The sequence below is a fragment of the Dendropsophus ebraccatus genome, chromosome 12 (genome assembly GCF_027789765.1).
Source record: "Dendropsophus ebraccatus isolate aDenEbr1 chromosome 12, aDenEbr1.pat, whole genome shotgun sequence".
Taxonomy (NCBI): Eukaryota; Metazoa; Chordata; class Amphibia; order Anura; family Hylidae; genus Dendropsophus; species Dendropsophus ebraccatus.
The window spans coordinates 45,344,650-45,370,735 of NC_091465.1; the positions used below are offsets into that span (position 1 = coordinate 45,344,650).

The 26,086-nt window shown below is 39.1% G+C and overlaps 1 protein-coding gene across 1 annotated transcript; it reads left to right on the forward strand.

Annotated features, from left to right (window-relative positions):
- IL11 (interleukin 11) lies at positions 1-23,384 on the forward strand. Its single transcript, XM_069948797.1, has 5 exons — positions 1-54; positions 14,735-14,898; positions 15,336-15,422; positions 21,869-22,027; positions 23,217-23,384. The coding sequence occupies exons 1-5, from the start codon at positions 48-50 to the stop codon at positions 23,382-23,384; spliced, it is 585 nt and encodes a 194-aa protein (XP_069804898.1). The 5' UTR covers positions 1-47.
- The last annotated feature ends 2,702 nt before the right edge of the window (positions 23,385-26,086 follow it).

A 26,086-nucleotide genomic window follows, 5' to 3' on the forward strand; every position in this document is an offset into this window, starting at 1 on the left:
ACAAACACGTACAGAGCAGAAAACAACTTGCCGAAGCAAGACGAAATATGAAAAGTAAGTATATCTACTTTAAATTTACGCTTTCTAAGGTTTTAGTTTTGCATATTTTTTTGGATCTATAGTTGTTACTATGCTGTTATGTGACCTTCTTTATATGTCAGGATTTTATGCAGTGCCTTAGATTAGTTTTATACCTAGGGGATGTTGTGACTTGTTGTGCATCATTATGAACTCTTATGCTTGGTACCCAGAGACACCTCTGGATAAATCGCCTCAGTAGAAGCAAATTTACAACAAAGCTTCATGAGCTCATAGCGCCGCCTGCTGTATAGAGATGAAACTCCTTTTTGTACTACTTTTCAAGAAAGCAAATCCAAAAAATTCATTTCTGTCCCTAGTAATTCAACAACGTTTGTTATTATATAAACCGTCTATTATAAGTTAATCTATGCATTACAGTGCTGGTAAAATTATAATGTTATATTACCTCTATATACAAAACAATCCCAGTATACGGATAAAATGTAAAATCTTGGTTACATAAGGATAAGAAAAAGACGAATCCATCAAGAGGTATTTAGAATTGCTAAACCAACATGTAAGAGCAGCACTTGTTCAGTATTGTATGTACAGGAATAAAAGATTGCTTGGCACGGGGTAATAATTAGTCATAATTCATGTTATTCAGCATGTTAAACTAGATAGAAATGAGCATTGTCTATTTTGCAATAGTCACGTTGCGTTTTCAATGTACTACACAAAACTCTTATCACCATTGTATTGAAAGAAGTAGCTTGCATATAATTCCTAGAAAACAAACTTTTTTCATTGCTAGTGGTTTCCTGCCTGGCAATGTGTCCGGTTACTGTTATGATGCATAACTGAATGCATAATATTGACTAAATATATTGTAAATATTTAATTTGTGCACACATTTCATTGTATAAAGTTCACACGGAGGGTGCACTTGTTGAGATCAAACAGCTTTTGCACCACTGTATTTTGGATTTTACCTACAGTCAGCATCTAGTTGATCTAGTAATAGATGGTGTTAATTTTTTTCATCAGCAAATGTAGGCTGTTGTAGATCACACTCAGTAAGGTCTTGCAGCAAAGCAGCACACATAGAATAACAGTGTATGGCTAGGATTGTGGTATTTAATGTCCTAGGGCTGAACACTCTAACCGCAGGGCATAAAGCCATTTTGGAAAATAAATGTTGTGAAGCAACTATTCCCACGTGACCCAACCCAGACAGAGTTATGTAGCTAGATTATACCTAAGATGAGAAACATAGAACTATGTTTATGTATTGGTCTTAGCAAATATATTTCTGACCAAGTACAGTATTCAGTGCTATACCCTATTTACACTATTTGTCCAGTACTGTTCTATGGTTGTCATCAGGCATAGGCCTATCGGCTTAGCGGAGCCCTTAATTCAAGGGCACAGTTGTTTTTTCATAAACCTGACTAATGTATAGTGCCTGACATTAAAACAACACTTTTACATTCAAATTTAACACTAAGAATCAGGACTGTTTTACTGCGGTAGTTTAATAATTTGAGAAATACAAAAGTAGGAAAAGTAGTTCTGTAAGTCCCAAGTTGCTGTTAAATTGTTGATATTAGATTTGTCTGCCCTGTCTTAAAACCCCCGATTCACTTTAAACATTAGAATGTGTTCAGCTAGTGTTTGCATCATTGATTAACGTTGTGGGTGAAGTGGCCTCTGTACATAAGATCCTTCTTTCCTTATAGTCTCATAATCTAAACAATGGAGAGAACTACAAACATGTGGGTTTCATTTCTCCACTCCTTCAGGGTTCAGCAAGAATGCAACAGAAGCAGCTAAGAACACTTTTATTCCATGTTCACGTGTGTCTGACATGGATTTCTGAACAAACGCTGCAGCAAAACTTGCAACAAATGTAACGACAATCCATATCACATGCATGGGAATAGGGTTTCCACATCTCATTTCACACCCAAACGTTTCCATGCAGATTTTTACTACCATGGAAATCCAGTTGCAGCTTGCAAGCTACATATATATAAAAACATGCTAGGCCACCAAAGTAACATGCTTTGAAAGAAGTAGGGGCACCTGTGTTTGGCAGGAGTCCATACTCCTTTGCATACAGTACTTTCTGTGGCACCCCATTAGGAGTAGTGTATGCTACTAGCCAGAATGGTCCACCAAGCTGGTTGCAGAATGCCCATTCCAGCCAGTCCTTAAAAGTGAGCCAGCAATGCATAAAGCATCACTAGCTTACATTTTTGGAGCTGTACAGAATCACTGAGCCTGTTGCAGTGCTCTAGGCCTATTAGGTCTTCAGCAGTAAGCCTGAAAATGAACCTTTAATCCTGAACATTTTGTTCAAAGCTAGAGAGGCAGTTCTTTTACCAGGATGGCACAGAGGGACAGGAGGATTTTGTGTGTGATATACTGACTGTAAGCCTGTGATGCATTAAGCATCACTAGCTTACTGTTAAATACGTGAAGCAGAGGACTCCTGTAAAATTTTACCCAAATTTGCTCCAAGGACAGAGTTTTCTGTGGTGCGCTACACTGTTTGCATACTACAGAATATATTATGTAAGTGACTGACCATGTGGATGCATCATTGGTCACATACACAGCTCTACAAATATTATGTAGAGCAGTATGAGCTGGCAAGCTGCAGCCCCGAGATGCTGCACCAAAATGGTAATATTTACACTGGCTATTAGTATACTACTTATTTCTATGGATTCCACCTGACTGAGTATTAGCCACACTAAGCAGCAATGGGTCTAATCCTTGTGCAGTGGTGTACCACATCCGTAGCAAAATTACAAGGCTTATTACCAGGTTAAGTTCAGACATGGTCGGTTTGCTGTAGAGATTTCAGGGCAAGATATTTTTTTTATCCATTGCGGAAATGCTATGGATTCTGTGATTTCATCCATTTAATGTCTAGGAGTGAAAATCCTAGTGAATCTGCAGCATAATCTGCAAAAAAAGCTGAATGTAACCCATGCAGATCTTGCTGAAGATTTTCTGCAGAGACTTTTCACCTCTTCTGTCTCCTCTTAAAAAAAAACACCCTGTGAAAATAAAATATGTTGACAAACATATATACGCTCTCACATGACTCTTATCTTGCTTTATACCTGATGTGTAAAATGAGTTTCATGTGTAAAAAAAAAAAAAAAAGTCTCCACTTGGGGTGCCATAAAGGTGTGTTCGCAGATCCCGTTTTTTAATTGTAATTATTGATGGCAAAGACACAAAAATGGAGGACATTTCTCTTCTGTTTGGTATTTAATAATTGCAATTTGAAACCTGAATGTGTGAACACACTCCAAAAAGCATTGTTTGTGTTTTAATTGAGTTGCACAAGTGCTTGTATTATCAGAACATTACAGTTTATATTGTAGTCAGTCTGAACACTGACAGACTGAAAATAATATTACTATGAAATGTCTCCAGAACAAACCTCAAACTAGTTGATGCATGCTCTCCTGCACCCACTGAGTTTTGTGAGATGCCGCTCGGAGAGCAGCTCCAAGTACTCCATGTATATAAAGTAAGCATGACTGGAGAACAGCTACATTCATTTTAGCTATTATATTTGTTTGTATATATTAGTTTCTTGACTTTTCCAGTCTCTGGTGACATCTCTAAACACCCAATTTGCCCCACTTACGTTAATTCATTACATACCTTCTCATGGGCTTGTATTGACGTCTCTTGGAGATGGACAGGAAATTCTCTGTCCAAAAGCAGCAGAGGAGGTGGAGCCCACCTCTGCAAATAGTACTAGCACAACTGTAGAATCTGAACACATACACACATCCAGTATGTTTGCTTTCACTCACATGTGATCTGCTCGTAGACGTCTTACAGCCAGAATTAAAGAGTTTATATCTCTGTTCTACTGCAAACCGACAAGTGTTAAAACTTTTTTCCATCTTCTAACTTTTTCACAAGATATTACAGATACACTATAACTAATCTAAGGTTTATTTATTACTGCGGTGTACACATTGGGTGCACTATAAAGCAGGCAGTTAAAAACTGGTTTTGGGTAGTAATAATATAAAAGTATAAGATGCACTAATGACTCTGAGTCACATGATCTAACAATGGAGCTCTATGGAGCCCGACTGATCACGTGACTCAGAGCTGGGAGAGGATGCGCTAGATTGCGTCTTCTCGCAGCTCTATCTCCCAATCGGTAGGGGTCTGAACACTCGGACCTGGACCGATCAAAACTTTTGACATGTCAAAAGTTTTCTGAAGTGACAGTAACTCTTTAGGTATTTCTGTCATTTAAGAAAAAAACAAAAAAACTACTACATGTCCTAGAGATTACATGTCCTCAAGCATTTTGTTAAGTTAGGGTCTGGGTGCTTGGACTGTTACTGATCACTTGAATGAGCAGGGAGAAGCTGTCAGCTGAGAACTTCTCTCCCCATCTCTTTCCGCACTGCAGGTTACAGGCTCTATAGATTTTCTATAGAATCTATCTCCTGCAGCGAGGGGAGACCTGGCTGACCACTTATCTCCACTCATTCTAGTGACTAGTGGGGGTCTTAGCAATAGTGATAAGCAAACATCCTAATGTTCGGTTCGGATCCCTAACTCGAACATAAACAAAAATGATCGTGATCGGTTCGTGTATGTTGAACATTCACGAACAAATAACGAACATACAGTAGAAGTGTATGTTTAGGTCTACGCACATGCGTAGACATTATCAGGCGCAGAGCGTAAATTACACAGTTGCGTACGTTCACAAGTTCGAATATGTTTGAAAATTATCTTTATAACCATTCCGAACATCGAACAAATTCTTTGTGATCGGTGAACATCAACAATTAGTGTCATGTTCATACGAACATACGAACACTTACAAACATGTTCGCTCATCGCTATTTAGCACCCACACTCCAACCAATCTAAACTTTTTTTAGGTAAACAAAAAGGTGATAAAGCAGGAAATATGACTATCCTAAAACCCCTGAATTGAGATATCTTGAACAACTCACTCTCTATTGCTAACCAAAGCTTCATCCTGACCACAAATTATAATAGTAATAGTGATGAAGTAAGAGAGGAAAAAATGGTATATCTATGTGTACTTCCAGAAGATGAGAGGACACTGCAGATTATTTTAGGTCTCTTCTTTGGCCTTATTTAGACCATACGGACTAAAGTTTTGCATTTGGAAAATCCATAAGGATTCCTGTTCAGGGGTATTTTTAGTTCTTTTTCTTAGGATTTGTGTAGTTTCCCTAACTTGTTTCCCACTTTGAATAACACCGACTGGCCCACAGTCAAAGGTCAATCCTACCAGAGCTCTGATGCAGTTGGAAGCAGACCTCCATCAGGGTTGACCTTTGCCTGTAATGTGAAAACATGGATTACCTTTATCCGTGCCTTTTTTACTCTGTCTTGGATGACTAACGTACAGCCTGAAGTGGTATCATGAGTAAACTATTAAGAAAATCTGAAACTATGGACTTGTTTTGTATCAAGTGAGCCCATGGGATGGGGTATCTATATCAAACAGAAAGTATAATAGTCCCAAAACCCAAATGCCGGCTGAACGCCCTAAGTGTTTGTCTTAGAAACTCCCGAGCACCATTGGCCTTTGTGCGTTACCCCCATAGATGTGTCTCCTGTTTTGGTATCATATGAAAGCATTATCTATCAAAAAAAGTAAGAAAAAGTAAATAATCATCAAAAGGAGAAGTACATTCTTTGGCTTTATGTTCTGATTGGGGCTTTAAGTACCATTGAATTATTTCAGTGCTACAGTATATGTGTTGTACTGTAGGTCTGACCTTTTTTACGTTACATTTTACTCCAAGTATATAACCTACAGTATGTCTTTACTCCATGTATATAACCTACAGTATATCTTTTGGTAGAAAGTGCTTCACTATTTGCAATGTAATTTTTCTTTTTGCTTCTCGGTTCTGCTTAATTTTACATGACAGTAAGCAAAACCCTAAAGACTGCACAGCTGGTCTGGGTATTTGTGATCCGCCCACCCTACCACAGTGATTTCACCTACACTGTGAACTTCTGTATAAAAGCATTCATTATACTAACAGATTAACTATCACAGCACTCACACAGCACAGTGTAATATAGGATTCTCTTAAAAAGCAAAAGCATTTTGCCTATTGCAGCATATTTAGGCGCAGACTTACTGTCTCTACTACTGGAAGAACATGAAGTGTTCCAATAAGATTTTGGTTTGGTTGGAAAAAGAATGGCCCATTCAATGGCACCTCTCTCTAAATGCCATTTTCCTTGCTCTTTACAGTCCACTTTCCATAAAATATTTGACTTCATCCAGCCTCGCCTCCTTGGAAAGCTTGAACATCATCAGTGTTTCCGAATTTCACTTTAGCCTTTCTCTGTCCTTTTTTCCCTCTTCTACATTGCTTTACCTCTTTTACGGCGTGGAGGGATTGCTATGGAGACATAAGATGTTCTCACATGGCAAAAATTTTTTTGGACGTCTCAACTCGAATGCAAAACCTATTCACCGGTCAACCCCGCCCTGCCTAATGATGTCCTCATGGGTCTGTTCTAATAGGTTTGTTGAATGACTGCCTGAAAGGCATGTCTCTGCCAGTTAAACTGGCAGAAATGAATTGATCTTTGCTTTATTCTTTTTGTCAAAAACACATAAATTATTATTTTTTTCACTTAAAGGAGATGTCTGGCGGGGAAAGGGGCAGGGGGGGGGGGTAAGAAATCATTACAAGCAGGGGGTGGTGGAAAAAGAAAATATACAATATGCCTACCACTTTCAGTGCCCGCGCTACACCGCATCACCAAGCTCCCGTTCCCCACCATCTGTCATCTTCTCCTGGGTTCTGGGTACGTCACAATCCGTGTTCGACGTCAAAGACGGGTGGGATTTAGCTTGCTCAGCCAATCAGTGACTTCAGCTATGTCCCATCCCAGTCATTGGGACATGACGTAGCCGGAGGGGAGCTCAGAAGACAGCAGTGGGACACGGCTCTATTTGGACATTGGTATATGAATGCAACTGTACAGGCGTTCAGTTATATAATCAAGACATTGTTGCCAAATGCAGTTTGCCCCTAGCCCAATCAGAAGCACGCTTTCATGTGTGCAAACAAAATATGTATTATAGCAATGTTTTACCCATTCTGTCAACACTTCCTCCTCTCTGACCTGACACCCACCTAGGCCACTGATTGACTGAGAGGGAATTTCCTGCTTGCTTGGGATGCAGAAGAGGAAGCTCTGAATATTAGCAGGGGATCAGGGGCAGGTGAGTACAGTCTTTTTATGCTGGACTGGCACATCACCATTTTTAAATATTAATATTACCTTTGTGGATACCCCCGTAATCACCAGAGTTTGGCTTCTCTCATCCCCAGTACCGGCTGTTATTGGAAGCCTAGAAGGGGACTATAAGTTATCCTTTAACGGATAACCTAAAATCCCCAGTGTCTTTGGCTTTCAAAATTTTGAAATTGAATACTTTTTAACAGAAATTTAGAAAATGGATAAACTTTATTTTATCATTAACATCCATTTATTGTTTCTTAGCATGGTACAGTATACAGTGTTCAGTGATTAAACAAAGTAAAAATTGTAAACTCAACTTTATATGCTATCGTGTAAAGTATAAAAGGATGAAAATTCACGGCAGCTATAAAACACTAAAGAGGAATTCTAGTTTTTTGACCTCACACATTGCTCTATGCTGTAATGCTAGTAAGCATTACTGTCAGTCATCCCATTACTGAGACCACACACAGTCTTTCAATATGCATCTTGGCTTCCTCTCCATCCCTGTTATGCCAGGAGTTAACCTTTGTTGTCACAACCACACACAACACAGTGAGCCTTCAGGTCAGGTAGCATGGATTTCAGTTTTCTTGCAAGTGTTACTAACAGTATAAGGCAACTAGCACTTAAAGAAGGACTATGGGAAATACATGCTAGTAGTACTCTTGACAACAGTGCTACAGCAACTATGATAGACAGATTTAGTAGTATTTAATAGTTACGATGCAGTCATTTTTATTAGGCTCCTCGGATGGATTTAGTGAGTGGCAGGATGTAGCACAGAGGTAATTGGAATGTAATCCTATTAATTACTGCATGTCAAAATGACAGCAGGCACTATAAAGAATGCTCTAAATGCCAAAGGCTTAGCCATTTCTGAGTTCATCAGATGAGAGCTTTATCTCACTGGCTTTTTGGCTAGACTAGGGAATGAAATGAAACTTGGAATGTAAGCTAAACCTCAAAGACTCAATTCAGCAATAAGAACGTGTAGTTTCCAAAGAATTCTAAAGTGATAAAAATCTTGTGATAACTTTCCAAAAACATTCTAAGAAATGTGGTACTTTCATGTACAATGCAAACACACGAAAAACTTTCCTGTACAAAACAGTGCAGTGCATTTATTAGACATAAATACAGCAGGCAGTGCAACGTTTAACCCTTTGAAGGAGTCATCCCAATCTAATGTTTGTTTGTACACCTAGACGCTAGGTTTGGAATACGTATAGTTACAAATGAATGTACAATTATTGTTTCTTCTGTGTACTTGACCTCTTGTTCATCTTCTGGTCTGCCTATGTGCAGTGAGGGAAATGGGAATATTCTGCCCTTTGGATTGTGACCATTTTAAACTGGAAAACTACCTTTCCCAAAAGCCAAGCAAGCATAATATGTCGTTTACACTATGCAAGTTTGCCATGTACACTGAGACGGCAACCTTATAGTACAGGAAGAGAGAAAGAGACGCTATAGAAACATAAAGGATACCACTGGCCTCTACTGGCGGATGTAACCCATAATTACTAGGTGTGACATACCCAAATTATAGATGGTAAGCCCTGTGGGAGATAGGGAAAAATGACTACAATTTACCTGCAGCGTTGTGAAATATATAACAAACAAGAGATAAACCGTTAAATTATTCATTATTGCATTTCACTAGCCAAATCATTTCTTATATTTTTAAGTGGAACTATTATTTAAACAAACTTCTGACATGTCAGAACTAAGGGGGAGATGTGTTCAGCAGCTTATAGACTTCCATTATAATTCTCTCAGCTGTTTGTTATAGCAATTTAAAGTGCAGATGAACAGGCAGAGCGCACTCTGATGAACGTGTTTGCCCCTTTATTCTAGCGATCAGCTATGGTCTCAACACATGGACCCCACCGATACAAACTTCTAAATTGTCTCCATGACATGTCAGAAGTTTTTTTAAATTATAGATACACTTTAATGTCAGTACAGCCATATGAGGGCTTTTTTTGTGGGCCAAATTATATTGTCCATTGTACCATTTTATGAGTACCTATAAATCATTTTAAATTTTTTGGAATAAATTAGATTAATTTAATACTGATTTGCTCTGGAGGATGTGACATGGGTTTTGAATATTATCATATTTATAAGTGGTTCTGGTTCTGAGTTTGGCCCATTAACCTCCTCCCGCCACTCCACAGTAAATTAACGTCGCTGCAGCCTATGCCTGATGCTGCAGCGACGTTAATTTACGATCCAGGATGACACAGGCGCAGATACTGTGGTCAGCACAACTACAGCATCTAAAGGGCTCCTGACAGAGAATTCTCCCTCTACAGAGGGAGAATTCTCTGCCGGTGTCCATCGGGGCTCTACGAAGTGATCGCAGAGCCCTGATGGTAGCCATGGAAACTGGAAGCCTAAGGCTTCCGGTTTCCTGGCTACGGAGGCCGGCGGAGAGAGGGAGGGAAGGCAGAGCGCGCTGCGGGCGCACGGCCGTGAGCTCTGCACCCTCCCCTTTCTTTCCTGCCGCTGTCACAAGATTGTAACAGCGGCAGGGGACAAAGGGGAGGGGGCAGACACAGGGACATCAGCTTATGGGATCATTATGATCCCATAAGCTGATATCCTAAAATGACCTAGGCATTGAGGCATCAATGACCCAAGGTCGTGAAAGGGTTAAGCCTATGGTGATGTACCCATGTGTGTGGTAATGTACACAAAAATTTACCCATGTGTGACAATCTCTACGCTGTACAAGGAACTATACTGTCACTTTATATGTCTAAGGAAATAAAAAATAAATAAAATAAATTATTATACCCCCTTCTCAAAGAGTGTTTTGCCTGAAACAATAAATACTATATGACTTTGGCTAGTTTACAAGAAATCCGAAAGAGGCAACTTGCTGTAAAACATCATGGTCCTAAATTCCAGAACTATATGTGTGGAATTGCTCTTCAAAGCTGAGAAAAGTTTGTGCATAAAGTTGTTAGGAAGAGCAAAAACTATGAAAGCGTATGTAACAGCTTGGTAAATGTCTACCCTGTGTACACTTATGAATAGCTGGCTTCGCTCCAGAGTTCAAGTGATTTAAATAGCCCAAAGGGGATTGAGTGATCTTTAAACCAGGTTTAGATTAAGTGCATGCAGTCTCTAAGGCCAATTAGGGAAACAACCAGAGAAAACACATTTCATGCTGTGATAACTTTGAGAAGGTAAATTGGTTTTCTAAGTATGTTGTACATTTCAAATACAAATACAAAAAAGTGATTGATGAACAATGTTATTTATATTCAGTTCTTATTTCATGTTTGCCTTTAGCTGATACACAATTTAAAGGGGTTATCCAGTGCTACAAAAACATGTCCACTTTTTCCCCTACTCTTGTCTCCAGTTCAGGTGTGGTTTGCAATTAAGCTCCATTTACTTTAATGGAACTGAGTTTTAAACTCCACCCAAACTGGAGACAAGAGTGGTGAAAAATTGGCCATGTTTTTGTAGCGCTGGTTAACTCCTTTAAAAATTTAGGTTCAGGTTTAAGATCAGGTTTTGTAAGGCCTGAAACCATGCCCCCATGCACTCACCAATGGCATTGCCAATTATCCGTCAGCCATTGGTGGACACATGGGGCATGGTTCCGGCCACACATGTTCTTAAGCATGTTACAACGCATGGAGCCAATCAGGGTGTGGATCCAAAAGGGGGAGAATGTATAGAAGCTACTCATTTATCAATCCAGGCATCACACATCATGAAGAAAACCTGATTATGACCGGATGTGTAAAAACACCCTGAACAGTCAACTATGCAAGACTCCTATAGTAACTCAATGTAAACACTGTGACCTTCACAGCTGTAAATGAAATGAACTCACTACATTTGCTACACATAGGTATTTAGTCTTAAAAATATTCCTAATAATGAAGTGGGCTCTCCAAACAGAATATAACAATATGTATTTGTGTCCAATTCTACTGGTGGGTCACATATAGTCATCATACTCATATATAGTCATCTTGTATGGAGTATTTTATGTAGACTACCTTGGTAATCCAGGATTAGAAGAGCATAGCCACTCTTGTACTCAGTTACTGTTTGGTATTGCAGCTTACTGTACGTCCATGAATGTAAGTGGAACCAAGTTCTTAGACCACAACACAACCTGAGGACAGGTGTGGCACTCTTTTTAGGGAAAAAAAACAACCTTTTTTTTTAAGTCTGAAAACCCCTTTAGGGTGCATTAATACGTACAGGATCCACAGCAGATTTGATGTTGTGCTCAGTTATTTAGATCAAATCTGCTGCGGATCTGCACCATCAAATCCGTTGCAATAGGGTATGTGTGAAGCTACCCTAAAGTATTAAATTTAGTGCAGAAAAAAAATAAAGATCTTTTCCATAATAACCAATCTAATCAAATCTAATTTAAAAATGTATTTGAAAAAAAAAAATTAAAGCTGACGTCTTATTTGTTCTTATATGTACCACCAACAGTCCTTGTCTCTGCTAGTTATCATACATAATACCCAATGTACCACACATGGCCTTCAATGTGGGGGAAGGGGTAGGGTGCAAAGAGTGGAATGCAACAATTGTAATTGTTCCTAATTGGTGTTAATTTACAAATAATAAGCACAATTAGGAACTTGCTAAAGAATGTGAAAAAAAAGAAGAAGAAAGAACGTGAGAAGGAAGGAGAGAAGAAAGAGGCAATGTTCACTTTTTCCTTATTTATATTCTTTTCCTGCATTAAGTAGTGGGAATTCAGAATTAACTTAAAAGACTCAAGAAAAACAAACGTGAGGTTCTGCATTTTAATTTCCTTACTTTCCTTTATTAACTTTACTATTTCTCACAATACTTCAAACTGGAAAAAAAAAGACAGACAAAAGAACAACAGGGTAGAATTTTCACATTTGTTTCCTGTTACTGATCTGGCAGCTGAGGTTGAATGTTCTGCCAATGATGCCAGGAATATACGTCACAATGACAGCGAGAGCTGAGAACAAAAGACTGTCCATTCATAAATCTCCCTATTAGTTCAGAGGCTGGGAAGAAACTTTTGAACTCCCGTTGCTTCAGAGCTCCGGGACAATGCGAAGCGTACTTTACCGTAGGGAGCAGTAACTGGTTAATGATTAGCATGCTCTCCAAAATAAATGTTAGTGGTCTAAAAGTGACGTAAAGAAGCAATCATTGATGGACACACGCAACACATGTATTATATAGGGTAACATTCATTATATACTTTATTTTCTAATGTGCATATAACTTTGTGAGAGTAACAATTCAGAAATGGGAATATAATTTCAATGCTTGAGGCCCTGGCAGTTGCCTGGGATGCCCACATGTTAAATAGGGGACTTTGTGTCCTCTCCTGAATACGTACACCAGAAAGGATTTTCTTGTCTGAACAGCTGCAGTTGCTTGGTAATTGAAAGAAAATGTGCCATTACTAGTAAGCAATTTGCATTTACCATGTTCCATATTTGTATGACTTTCTTCCTCTCTGGTGTTCCCCAGTATGTAGAAGAAACTTTGCATTTTGGGTGGATGACGGCCAATATTCTGTTATCCAGCTGTTCTAGACCACTTAAATAAACATCGTGGCCCACACACCTCCTTCTCTTTTAATTAGGTGGCATGTTTACAACAGTGGTTATGGCACCGGTCCCTTATTAGTTAACCCAGACAAAGTGAGACTTTCAATCTAACATGGTTCCTTTATCAAGTTACTTTCCCACCATATATCCGCTGGATTTTTATTGGCTTGTACCAGAATATTCCAATATTAATTTGCCCTAGTCATTTTGAAAAAAAAATTGTTATGAAAATACATATGGTAATGTTATTCTGCCTTGAGTCGGTGGATTTGCAGCCCCAGCTTTTTTACGCACCTTTTAAGCGGTATATTCCTATATGGTGGGAGATACATAGCCCATAGAAGGCAGCTTCAAAGATCCTGAAATAAGGTTAATAAAATGAGAAAGAGTAAAGGATCATTTTTATGGCTGTTTTCTGTACAGTTAAAGTTTACTGCCCAATTAAAGTTTCACAGCGTGTACGGATGTCTGTCTGACTTATACTTAACAATGCTGAGAGAATCCTGATTATATGACTCTTCAGACCTAAATTTAATAAGCTTCATTTATGTCACAAAAAGGTGCAGTTAAAGGGTTCCTTTTTTGTATTTTATGCAATGGATTAGTCTTTATAGACATTGAAAAGCTGTGTGCATGGAGGCTGTAGGAAGACATAGACTCCCTATGGCGCTATAGAGCTGATGTAAGAATGCATAGGGCTTTAAGGGGGTACTCCAGCGGGGGGCGGGGGAAGGATGTTACTTTTTTGCTGAGACCGGGGAGGAGGTGGCCAAGGGAAAAGACGTCCACTCACCTCCCCAATTCCAGCGGCGGGTCCGGCATCGATCCATTTCAAGTCCGCTCAGAACCCACCTCCTTCACTGAGTGGCTGAGCGGACCTGAGACGTCACGTCTCGGGCCCGCGTCAGACACACGTAAGCGGCCGGGAACCAGGCACCGGAGCGCCGCGATGTGGTCCCAGCAAAAGGGTGCCCCCCCCCCGCTGGAGTACCCCTTTAAAATTTGCAGTGTGTTACGGGTGAAGCCTTTTGCTCCTTATATCTATCCAACATATCTGTATATTGTCATATGATATCACAGGCACCCAGTGGTTTAGTAGTGTTTCACATACTTCTATGGATGCCATACTACTCCAAGCTATAACATGTGCATGAGGCTTTACATTGTTTGCACAACTGTCATATATTTAAATATATATATCAACAATATAGACAACTGATATTTACACTTCGACAAACATCTCTTTTTTTTGTTTTTATAGTAGTACCTCCCCTTTTCCCATTCTACCTGCAGGTGCAGTGGTGAGTAGTAACACCTTGTTCACATTCGTGTTGCTTGGCGGCCGCCTTCTCCACCGGCGGTGCCTGCAGGGCATGGGGGGGCCAGCCACTTTGGTCCTGTGACATTGACGTTGCAGGGCTATTCTGAGGTTGCAGGGCTATTCTGAGGCCCCCCCTCCCCTGTTGTTGCCTTGCGGGGTTGGCGGTCGCTGACCGACACAATGTTGATTTAGTGTAGGGACTCATGTGAACCAGGGGACCTGCACGCGGTACATGAAGCAATATGGTTTGATCAAATTGTTTACCAACATCCTGGCATTGGTTTTTAAATGTAGCCAAGAGGCATAAGTGTCAGCCATAGGTGTGAGGTGCAGCAGCATCCTTTCTCTCCATGTCCGTACTTGTTTTTGCTTCTGGATTTGGGACACAATCAACGTATCATATGATTTTAGGATCCCAAATAATAAACTCACGATATAACATTTCTGAATTGATTTTTATGTGTTGTTTACAACAAAGTTCTTCTTTCTTCTATTTCAGGCAGGTTCTACCAATTAGTTCTCGCTGTTCTGAGTGTATGTGATGGAGTATGGTCGATTCCCCTTATGAAGCCAAAGCCTTCAGATCCTAAAGCAGAATTTGACAGTGTATTGAACATGGCAAAGCACCTTTTAGGTGACACTAAGCATCTGTACAACAACTTTGTAAGTCATATTTAGTATTATTTAGTCATTTTACTCTGTTTTATAGGGCTATGCAAAGAAAGATTGCCATGTAAAATTGCTATGTATGTTATGATTTTGTTTTTACAATACAAAAAAATATATAGTAAAATATTGAATTTTGTTTATCTAAAAAATATTGCTGCAAAAAAAAAAAAAAGTTAAGCATTTTCAACAGTGTTTGGAGCACAGGTCTTCAATAAGTCTTTATACTCATGTCTGAAAGCAGTCCATACAGCCATATCCCTAGCTATTCCTGGAGAACTAGATGCGGTTATAGAATACAAGTCCCATTTTGAAGGGTGCAGATCAGTTACCTCCTTGCACTGATGACAATATTTCTATACAAACCCTTAAAAGCAACAATTCCTATAAAAGAAAAAATATAATATTTTTAATATTATTTTTTTTTCTTGCAGAAAACCAAGTATCCTTATGAAGGAGAGCACAAGTTAGAAAGTTTGCCTGTACTATCTATAAATGCTGCAGAACTGTCTACAATTCAGGTATCAAGGATTTATTCTTAAATCTTCCTAAATCCTCTCTCTTTTTCATCTTTCTTTCTCTCACTGTTGCTTTCTCTCTCCCTCTGTCCATTCTTAAATGAGCACTGTCCTTTCAACAAGCTTTACATAAATCAGTGGTACAAGCAAACGGAAGAAACATTGTACTATATCTTACTGGAGAAAACGTCCTCTTTCTCCTTCCCTCTGCCTCCCCCCCCCCTCCCCTCCTACACTTATCATCTAAAAAACAACTTAAATCTTGTGTTTACAAGACAGACTAGCAGCTCACCAAGGGATCAGGTTACATACTGTCCATACAAGTCTATGGAGAGAGGTGGAAGGAGGAGGGAGATAGGAAGGGAGAGTGATTGGGGAGAGCACTATACTACTCTACTGTATTAGGTCTTGTCCCATGATTTTTTTTGTAGCTTAACTTGTCTGTGGATGAAAACAGTCTGGCTTACATTCACTGACTGAAAGCACAGAGAAATCTAAAGCCTCCAGCACCTACTTTAGCTGTGCATAGGAGGTTGTTGAGAGTGCCTAAAGTTTCATACTATGAAACGTGATTTTTGTCTGGCTCGCCAGGTGGGCTGGCAGGTTGTGTGGCATGGCATTAAGGGGGCATGCCATCCTCTTCACTGAATTTACCATACTTTACACCTGCTAGTGTAAATCATAGCTGAAATCTACACCAGCTGGAAGGACTAATTAACTATTTAAGACCCTAGAGTGAGATACTGGTCTGAATACCTGCTCTCCCAGTATGTCTATTATTTCTGACTTAGATCCCTACCATTTTAGGCCTTATACATACAAATGTTCAAAATGAAATGCTACAAGTTTCCTGTATTAAAATACTATTTTACCGCTTTTAGGGTATGTTTATATCGCGTTTTTGTCCACACGTCGGGAATCAGTGAGAAAAGGATGCTGCCGTGCAGCCCGCGTGCGACCGATGGCCACATTGACTTAAATGAGCAGGAGAGAGTCATTATGTGACAACGTTCTGCTCATTTGCCGGACGTACACGGCTTTTGTGCAGGACTCAAAAGCGTAGTCGACTACGCTTTTGAGTCCTGCACAAAAGCCGTGTACGTCCGGTAAATGATTCCCGACGTGTGGACAAAAACGCGATATGAACATACCCTTACCGAGCTTTTGTTCTAAATACTGCATGGTCTGTTGCGGTTAGTTTGTCACCCAGGCAGTAAGTGGTTGTTAAATGCATAGATATTATGGGATCACAGTGAAAATGTTTTTTTTTTATTATTATGTCCAATCACAACCTTAGGCTATGTTCCCATATTGGGGGAATCTGATCATCTCATTAAATAGTCGGCTGCTAATAAAGGTCCTTATTAGCAGTCGTCTATTTAAAGGGAACTAATCGCAACTATAAAGCACACATTGTTAGAGCTGCTAACAGTGTTATCTCAACATACTTTGTGTGCCATCCTCCTAGGGGGTATACAGGAGAATACAGGAGAAAACACTTTATTTCGGCGTGCGCTGCAGGGAAAGAGGCAGGAACTAGTCATCTGGGCCGTAACTAGTCACTGCTCTCTGCTTGTCAGCATGCTCTGCAGGATTGTTGACAGGCAAGTGGGAATATTATCTGTGTTCTCTGCCGCAGACCCTAACCAAATGATATGGACAATAGCAGCATGATTTTGCCAGTTCACCATGCGGCCATTGGTCAACGCACATGTGCTTTTTTTTTGCTTTTTTTTTTAACAAGCATGGACTTGGATCATTAGTTAGGCCTAAACTGTTGCAAAGTAGAATCGCAAAACTAGCCTGGAAAATGCTGATTAAACTGTGTATTCTGTAAGTGACACAAGTATCAGTAATATGAGCTCATGAAGTATAAACAGAGTGCTGGGAAAATCTACAATTTGGAAAGAGACGCAGTTTGAATACAAATAGAAGTTACAGGGTAATTAATCATGAACTGTAAATGCCAGTTCTATTTTTATCAATATTATGTATATGAAATGATATCATGTTCCAAGAGAATGAAAAAACACAGATTAAGTTGTGTCATTGAAGAATAACAACAAATTGTCATTAGGGGCAATGTGTTCCTTTTAAATAGATGATGTCACCTGGCCATGTGATATAATACCAGCTTTATGTTACATGGAATGTAATATTCAAAGGGATTCATGTCACAGACAGCTGGAATCTTTTGGAAACAACTAGCAAACATGAGGCTTCCTGCGCAATTCCTGACCCCAGGAAATCAATGCTTAGCAAAACTCCCACAATCATAAGCAATGTTCATCCAAGCAAGCAGTGAAGTAGGAATCATTTCCTGCCTCGGTTCACTGTCGTAACTGGATGTATTAGGCAAATGCACATCTAAAGTCACAACAGGAAAATAGTCAAAACAACACAGCCCCAACTAAAAAGGAGAGTGCGGTCAAAAAAATATGTGAACTTTGTCTACACACGCACAGCTGTAAAACTCTCCCCAGACAGTGAACTGTGCTGACACCCAATGGCCAGAAGAAAGAATGGTAAAGCACACGTAATTCTTTTGTCTAAAGAAGTCAAAGCAAAAACAAGTATTTCAAAGTATTTAAAGTATTTCATTGGGTATAAATACTGCTCTTCATGTGTGTGTGTGTGGACTCTATGACAATCTAGAACACTGGCCCGGTTTGTTCCGTCAGAGATAGGGCTTGGTGTAGAGGAATACTTTCCTTGCAAAGCACAAAAAAAAAACTGTATGCCGATGCTCAAGATGTACAAAGGCCCCCAGTCCAACATCATCAAAGTGGTATACATGGAACGCGTCTATAAACAGCAATGGAAGCATTCTGTCCATAGAGCTGCCTGTACCAAAGAGACGTGTAAACAAATAATTCCACCACCTCTTATTCCATTTGTGGCCACAGTCCGTAAGACCTGCTTACTACATCCAAATTTTTAACACAGTATATATTCAATGTACTCTGTTATTTTAGTAACATTTACTGCGTTACTAAGAACCCCTTTAAATGAATATATACTGCTTTCTGTTCATACGCCATAGAAGATTGTCAGCAGAAAAAGTCTGCCCTTCTATTATTTCCTTTATTATTATGTTAAGATAGATATATGTTTATCCCAGGCATCATGGAGGTTCAATGAGTTTAAGGGGGAGATTTATCAAACATGGTGTAAAGTAGAATTGACTTATTTGCCCCTAGCAACCAATCAGATTCCACATTTCATTTCTCAAAGAATCTGTACAGAATGAAAAGTGGAATCTGATTGGTTGCTAGGGGCAACTAAGACAATTCTACTTTACACCAGTTTGATAAATCTCCCCCTAAGTAAAAAAGTTTGTAAGTCATTGACAAATCGGGACTACAGCCAGTAGTGGATTATAACAGGGGCGTTTCGGGCGGTAGCCCGGGGCCCTGAGCTCCTGGGGGGCCCATGACCACCCAAAAAGACTTATACTTTCAGTGGTGTACTGTCTCCTGGCTACACTTCCGCCATGATTTGCAAAAAATCACTGTTTTTTTATGGCAATTTTGCACAAATCAGGACATCATGACATTATCTGTCCTGTACTATGAAAGCCAGGCTAGTGCCGCCATAGTTACAGTGGGGTGGGGGGTGGGGCCCAGGCTTGGTGAACAGCCCGGGGCCTATGGTAAAGTTAATCCGCCCCTGACTACAGCCAAGTCCCAACTACATCATTGTGGCATCAGCTACGTCAATTTCATTGGGCCAAAAGGTGTTCATGGTCCCTTTTACTGGATTCTAGTTTGGCCTCAAATATGCATGCAACACAACAGTAATGTTTCAAAACTATTTCAGACTGTTTAGGAAAGGACAGATGTTCCCACAATAGTATGCCTGTTCCTTAACCCCTTCAGGACTGAACTGATTTTGGCCTTCAGGACCTGAGCACCTGTCACCTACCGGCAGGTCCATCTGCCGAAACAGTGTGCAGAAATGGACGTGTCGATACGTGATCATGCAAGAATTAACGTTCCAAAAAAAAATATAAAAAATCAGGCCTTTTTACATTTCATAGAGAGGATTTACTCTCCCAAATGTCGTTCTGAGATGAGACGGAGTTTTGAAAAATGGTTCAAGGGAAAGAGAAACGTCATTTAGGAATCTCCCTTGAGCCATGATCCATTCTAAACCAGGCTAAGGAGAAGGGATCTACTGCAAGTGACGTAAACAGTGGTGCTAACTTCTGTATTTTTAAGAAGTAAAACTCTACACTAACATTAGCATTCCAATATAGTAAAGTGTTTGTCAGACAATTAGGTGCCATATCATAGGAATTCAGGGCAAGCCATAAAACTTCAATGAAAAGAAAGGATGAGCAATCCACAGTTTAGAGTTGGACAATTAAAACTTTCTGCAGACTGCTGTTAGGAGCACACAGTATGGCTGGCAGCACTCAGACAGTAAACACTCCAGCAAACAATTTAAACTTTGTCTTCTTTCTTTTTTTTTTCTAAATCCATTTTACTTAATTTCCTTCCTGGAACAGAAGTCTCATTTTTAGCAAGATTTCATAGTTAGGTTGCTTGCCCAGTCTTAGAGTTAAAATAATTAAATCTACTAACAGTGAGCCTAACAAAGATGTCTCAAAACAGATTTCGAGTGCCTGCCCTGCTAGTAGTTTATTCTGTGCCATTTTTTCCCACATTAGTTCAAGCAATGGAGAAATGAAAAACCTTTTTTTTTTTTTTTTTCAAATAAGGCCCTGTGCCTTAAGATTTTCCATGTGATTGAGTCAGTCTCTCCTTCATCCTCGAAACAAGGTAACCCTTCATTTGCCAGCAGTTTTGTCATTTGCAGCAAATGACTGTATGACTGTCTAAGCTTAATTTCCATAAGTGCCCTGAATACACAGACGTTATTGCCTTTAGAACTTGACTTCAATCACTTTTAATGCATTTAAAATTGTTTCACACATTGGCTTGTTGAAAACTGTACTCTATTAACACAACTTTTAACCCGCTATGATCCTCGAGTGAACTGCTGTATACAAACTGTAAATAGAAAGTAATAGCTGTAACATATATATATATATATATACACACACACATACACATATTTTTTTTTAACAAAAGTTTAAAAAAATCATCCACTTCCCATCACAGATTAAAGTTAGCAAGATCAAAATTGATCCAGAGTCAAAGCTAAGATGAAGCCAAAATACAAATTACAATTATAACCTAGAAAATATTAACCTGGAGAATCATCAAGGGGTTCAGGTCTCACAATCTGAAACGTCTCAGCCATTCAGAAAGAAGACTTGGGATTCACAGCAACCCAATGCTATAAGAGTCCTTGATCGCTAGCAGAAACTCTGTGCTGGAACAAGAAGTGCTCAGAGCCTTATTACACAGGCCCATTATCATTAATTAATGAGCCATCAGCCAATTGAGCAAACCTACACTCTTTAGATAATTTAGTCTTTTGTTCATCCTAAAAAAATAATTTCCAGAGCTCACCGTCTTGCCACTAACGATGTGCAGCAATACCTCGGTGTTAAAACACTTCTGAATTCAAACTGTTAAGTATTCAAATAAAAATTTTGAACTTTGCTCGGTATCCGAATGTTTTCTCGAGCCTGAACCGTAGATTGTACCTGGTGAGTTTAGCCCTTTACATACAGTACTGTACTCTATAAGATTACTGGAGTGCATATACTGTACAGTACACTAGTAGTACAGACAGTGCACCACCATCTCCAATCTTTTATTGTATAAGACTGCTGGAGTGCATATTCAGTACAGTAGTAGTACAATCAGTGCACCACCATCTCCCATCCTGTACAGTGCTGGGGTGGGGGGACACTATACAGTAAGGATGAGTGAGAAGTTACTGACTACTGTACTGTAATTGCTGGTTTTGTGGAACATTCCTTGTGTATAATGTACTGTACAGTATAGTAGTGTTCTGTACTGTACTGCACTGATTAAACTGGGCACATATCAATGTAATAAAATAGTACTGTAGGTAATTATTCATAGGTGCTGGAACAAATTTAACACAATTACATTACTTAATATGGAAAAACAGCTCGGTTCTCAAACTGCCTTCCGAAACCAATTAGGTTCGAGAACAGAGGTACCACTGTATTTGAATGGCTGCATGAACGGTACAGCGATCGTTCCTGAAACCAAGCTGCAGGATAAATTGTGCCTTGTATTTATCTCCAGAATTTCCGTTCTTAGATACTTTGATGAAGGTGCCACAATGAATCTTTTTCCGACCTTTATCCTTTCTTCCCTTTTTTTTTTTGTTTCCTCTTGTTTGATTATGTGGTCATTCATGATTCACGTCTTTTTCTTATCTATATGAATATCAAATATCAATATCAAAGAAAATAAATATGAAATTCATGCAAATATTACCATCTGCATATTTGTTTAGTCAGCCAATAAAATAAATAACTTCATTTTCTCATTTTATTTTAGATTCCAGCTGGTTTAACAAAGCTCAGTTCAGAACTGTTCATATATCAGAAGCACTTTGATTGGCTCAAAAAAGCTGCACATGTTGTCCGCCCCTTAGATCACGACTTTAACAGCATTCATAATCGTATTGAGAAGCTGGTGAAAAAAATTGACTTCTTGGTAAGTACATACTTACAGCAGTCAACTGGTTTAATATACAATAACACTAAAGAAATATATACATTTATTTTCAGTAGGTTTTTATAATGCACATCATGACAGCACTCAGATGGTGTGGGATCAGTTTTTGAGATGTTATTCGTCCTTAAAGGGGTATTCCAGGAAAAATTAACTTTTCCCCTATCCACAGTATAGGGGAAAAGTAGGAAGTCGCGGGGGTCTGACCTGTGAACCCCCTGGTGATCTCCGTAGCTGGCCCTGCCAGCTCTGTTATAAATAGAGCCCCGAGTCAGCACGAGACCCACACTTCAATTCAGTCCCGCGGAGTGATGGAAAGATCCGAGTATGGTGTAAGATCGATGTACTCAGCCCTTTACATTGCTCCATAGAAATTAAGAGAGCTGCGGTTCACGTGCCGGCCCTGGGCTCTATTCATAACAGAGCCGGTGGGGCCCACTATGGAGATCACTGAGGAGTTCAGAGGTTGAACCTGTGGATAGGGGAAAAGTTAATTTTTCACAGAATACCCCTTTAACTGTCATAACTGTAAACTGGCAAAATTGGAGTTAGCCCCAACCCATTTGAACCCCTAGAGATCGCAAATAATAGTGATTTGGGCATCTTGGTGATCAGACAGAGGGATGGGGTTCTCTGTGAGCCCATCAACACTCAACTCCTACCCCACTGCAAGAACAGAGTTACTTTTAATGGGAGTGAAAACAGTTGTTTTTTTAAGTTCTTACAGTATATGATTGCATTCCAAGGGACACAGAACGGCTGTGCGCATGCTCGGCCACTGGTTTATTCACTCTGTATAGAACTTTTTTAAAATAGTCTAGTACTCTGCTATGTCCAGAATTCTCATAAAGCATGCATGGAGCTAAGACCAATTATGTGTGCTTTGCTCCGTTGACCAAGGTGTCAAGGCCTCTGCTTTCGTGATTGTAGTGGTCCCAGCAGTTATAATAAAATAATAATTGTTTAGTTACCTTATATTCTGTAGATAAGAATATGTAACTGTATGGCATACGGCTATGTACATTGCTCCTGGTGCAAAGCTCATATACAGTTTAAGGATACACTTGGCATATGTCAGGCTTATTATACCCTTTGGAAACGTTTAGGATAATAAACTAGACATATATCCATTATTTATACTTACCTAATTCATATTTTTATTGGTTTTCAGATGACAAAGATGAACATAGCCCGTGTAAGTGATCCACCTTTGCCACAGCTTCCCAACACAACAACCCAGTGGGGTGTAGTGCAAACTGGTCATGCCATTTTCCATCACTTTCACCTCTTCTTGGATTACACTACACGACTTGTAGTTCTGATGAAAAATAAGTTGTGAAATGGACTCTCAACTCTCAAACAATCGAAGAAGAAAAAAAAAGTGCCTTTATGAGACAGAAATGGACATTCCTTGATTCTGAAAGTTTTAGAAATCCTTCAGAAAACAATCAATCGTCTCCTTTTTGTACCTGAAGTATGGAGCAGGTACATAATGACTGTATACTTTTTCATACATGGTACACTGACGTCTCCTATCTATTTATAATGTTTATTTATTTATTTATTTTCCTTATTAATATTTAATTTTTTAAGTCGATATAATATATGATCTGACGGATTGTTGTAATAATGTGTTGTTTTTCTTATTATATTTAATTATGGATTATTGCTTATTTAAAAAGAAAATGGATACCATTTTGTTTACATCGGAAACATAACAGCTTTGACGGTCAGAAACTGTATTTTTAAGGGAGGTTAATATTATTCCGTTAACTTTATTCTTTTTTTACCATATTGTGACCCCTCCACAAGACATACTGGAGGTCTTCTCTCCCATATATCCTTTTAGATTGAAAAAAATAAAAAAGATGATCGGATTCCGACACAAGGTAAAGGGAAACCTGTCTCCTTTGTGCTCGTCTCTGACCTTCTTTTTGATTTAGAAAAGATGTACAGGAAAACGAATCTTCCAAATGTGATGTGAAAGGGGCCCACACAAATACTTGAAACTCAAAGTGTTGAAACATTTTGATTAGGTTTTTTTTAATCTCTAGAACAGCAATATGTATGTTTTAAATTGATTTGTCAAAATGTTTCTTCTTAATATCAATCTAAATGTAACAAAATTCACTTTGATATGAAGCAAACCTGTCAACATGAACTTGTTTTGTGAACTGCCAGCACTGATACAAAGACCAGAATAATTGTATACACATTGTACCTCTGCTGGTAGTGTCTCTATTTTGCTAAAAAAAAAAAACAACAAAAACAACAACTAGATTTTTTCCTGTTTAGGTGTCAAGGAGACAGGGACTTAGGGTCTTCGGTGCCCTAGGGCAGAAATGCCTCCGTGCACCTAATCCGACCACCCCTTAAGTATCTCACTGCACGTTTAAAACCAGAATGAGTCCTGTCTGTCTCAAGCGCAGGATGGTTGGGATTCGAAGCTTAAAAGCCAACAGAAAACATAGGCCCCACCTCTTTGACACTTAAAATGAGGATAAAACAGCATTGTTTAGTGAAATAGAGACACGGCTGCTACTAAAAGAAGTATGATAGGTTTACTTTTGTTGTGATCCTTACAATACAAGCTTAGGGCGGCAGATTTGCTTTAAAACAACTTTAGATAAATCTTGTTTTATTAACAATGTGTGAAAATTGAGGGCCACAATGAATGCAAGTATTGTAGCGATGTGCAGAGTTGCTTTCAAAGGAATTTTCTAGATAAAAAAAAGTGGTTTGGATTCCCCTTGCCAGCCATGATTAAGGATCAGTTGTGTATACTGCAGTCAGCTTGTACCTGGAACAATGTACTTTAGTTTCTGCCATAAAACGTATAAACAGGCTACATATGGCATTTTTTGGGTTTGAGCCAGGTACGAAGATGACGAGTGTGGTAGAAATTTAGCATCTTTTATACTGAGTAGTATGACTTGTCTCTACTGTTCCTTTAAATCATGTTTAAAACATAAATCTCAGGTTACTGGAAAATATGCCGTGCAGTACAATACAACATTTCAGTGTTCATTACATAAAGTATTTTTAATATTTATGCTTGTATGATTCTCCTAACATTTGGTTCACAGCATTTCTATGATTTTCCTCTTGTTTTCGTTCACCTTCTCATTTGTGGACTGTTCTGAAAGGGTGTGACACGCCAAGGATCCCAGCACTCACTCCTTCCACTCAGAGATGTGCAGAAATATTATGTCTTGTTATAACAAACTGGCTTTTCTTGACTAGACTGGATGACATAGCTACAGTACAAACACTAATTCATTAGGTTTTAGGGACCCCTAGTGGTTGCATTTGTAACTTCACAATTATGTATTGCAAATGCTTGTAGGTTAAAGACGTTTTCCAGGAGAAAAGTTACCCCCGTGCTCCCTGTGTACTATAAAAATACCTGCAAACTTACCTCCCTCGGTGCTGCAGCTGTGGTGTCTTCCTTCTTACGATGATTTCCTGCTCCCTCACTGCTCTGTGATTGGCCGAGCGAGTTGCTGGATGTCATCAGAAGAAGGAAGAACAGAAGCAACACAGATGCGGTGTACGGTATGGCAGTTGCAGTACAGGAAAGTAGGGGAAGGTACATATGTGGCAAATTTGTTATTTTACTGCGGGTGATTTAGGTTAATTTTTCAACATAGGTAAAGGTAGAGAACGTTATTTGGGTCTAAATCTTCCTTTGTTACTAAAATGCCCCCCCTTTTTTGGCCCTAATCAGTAGACTTGCATTAGTAGGTAGTAAGTTCTGTGTCACATAGAACCTAAAACAGCAACAACAATCAACTCTTCTAGACCCATGTGAGAATAACATTAGTGTATCTATAGTAAATGCTGACCCTTCAGGCTCTGGCTTAGGTTAGGCCTTAGATATGTGGTTTCTGCAAAGTAGCTTCTTTGATAACTTTCTAAAATCAGAATGCACAGTAATTTTCTCACCAAGCAATTCACCAAACAATGATGTCATTTATAGGTTGTGTCAAGTTAAATAAAGAGGTATTTATAATACTGTTACATCAATGCAAATCCACTACA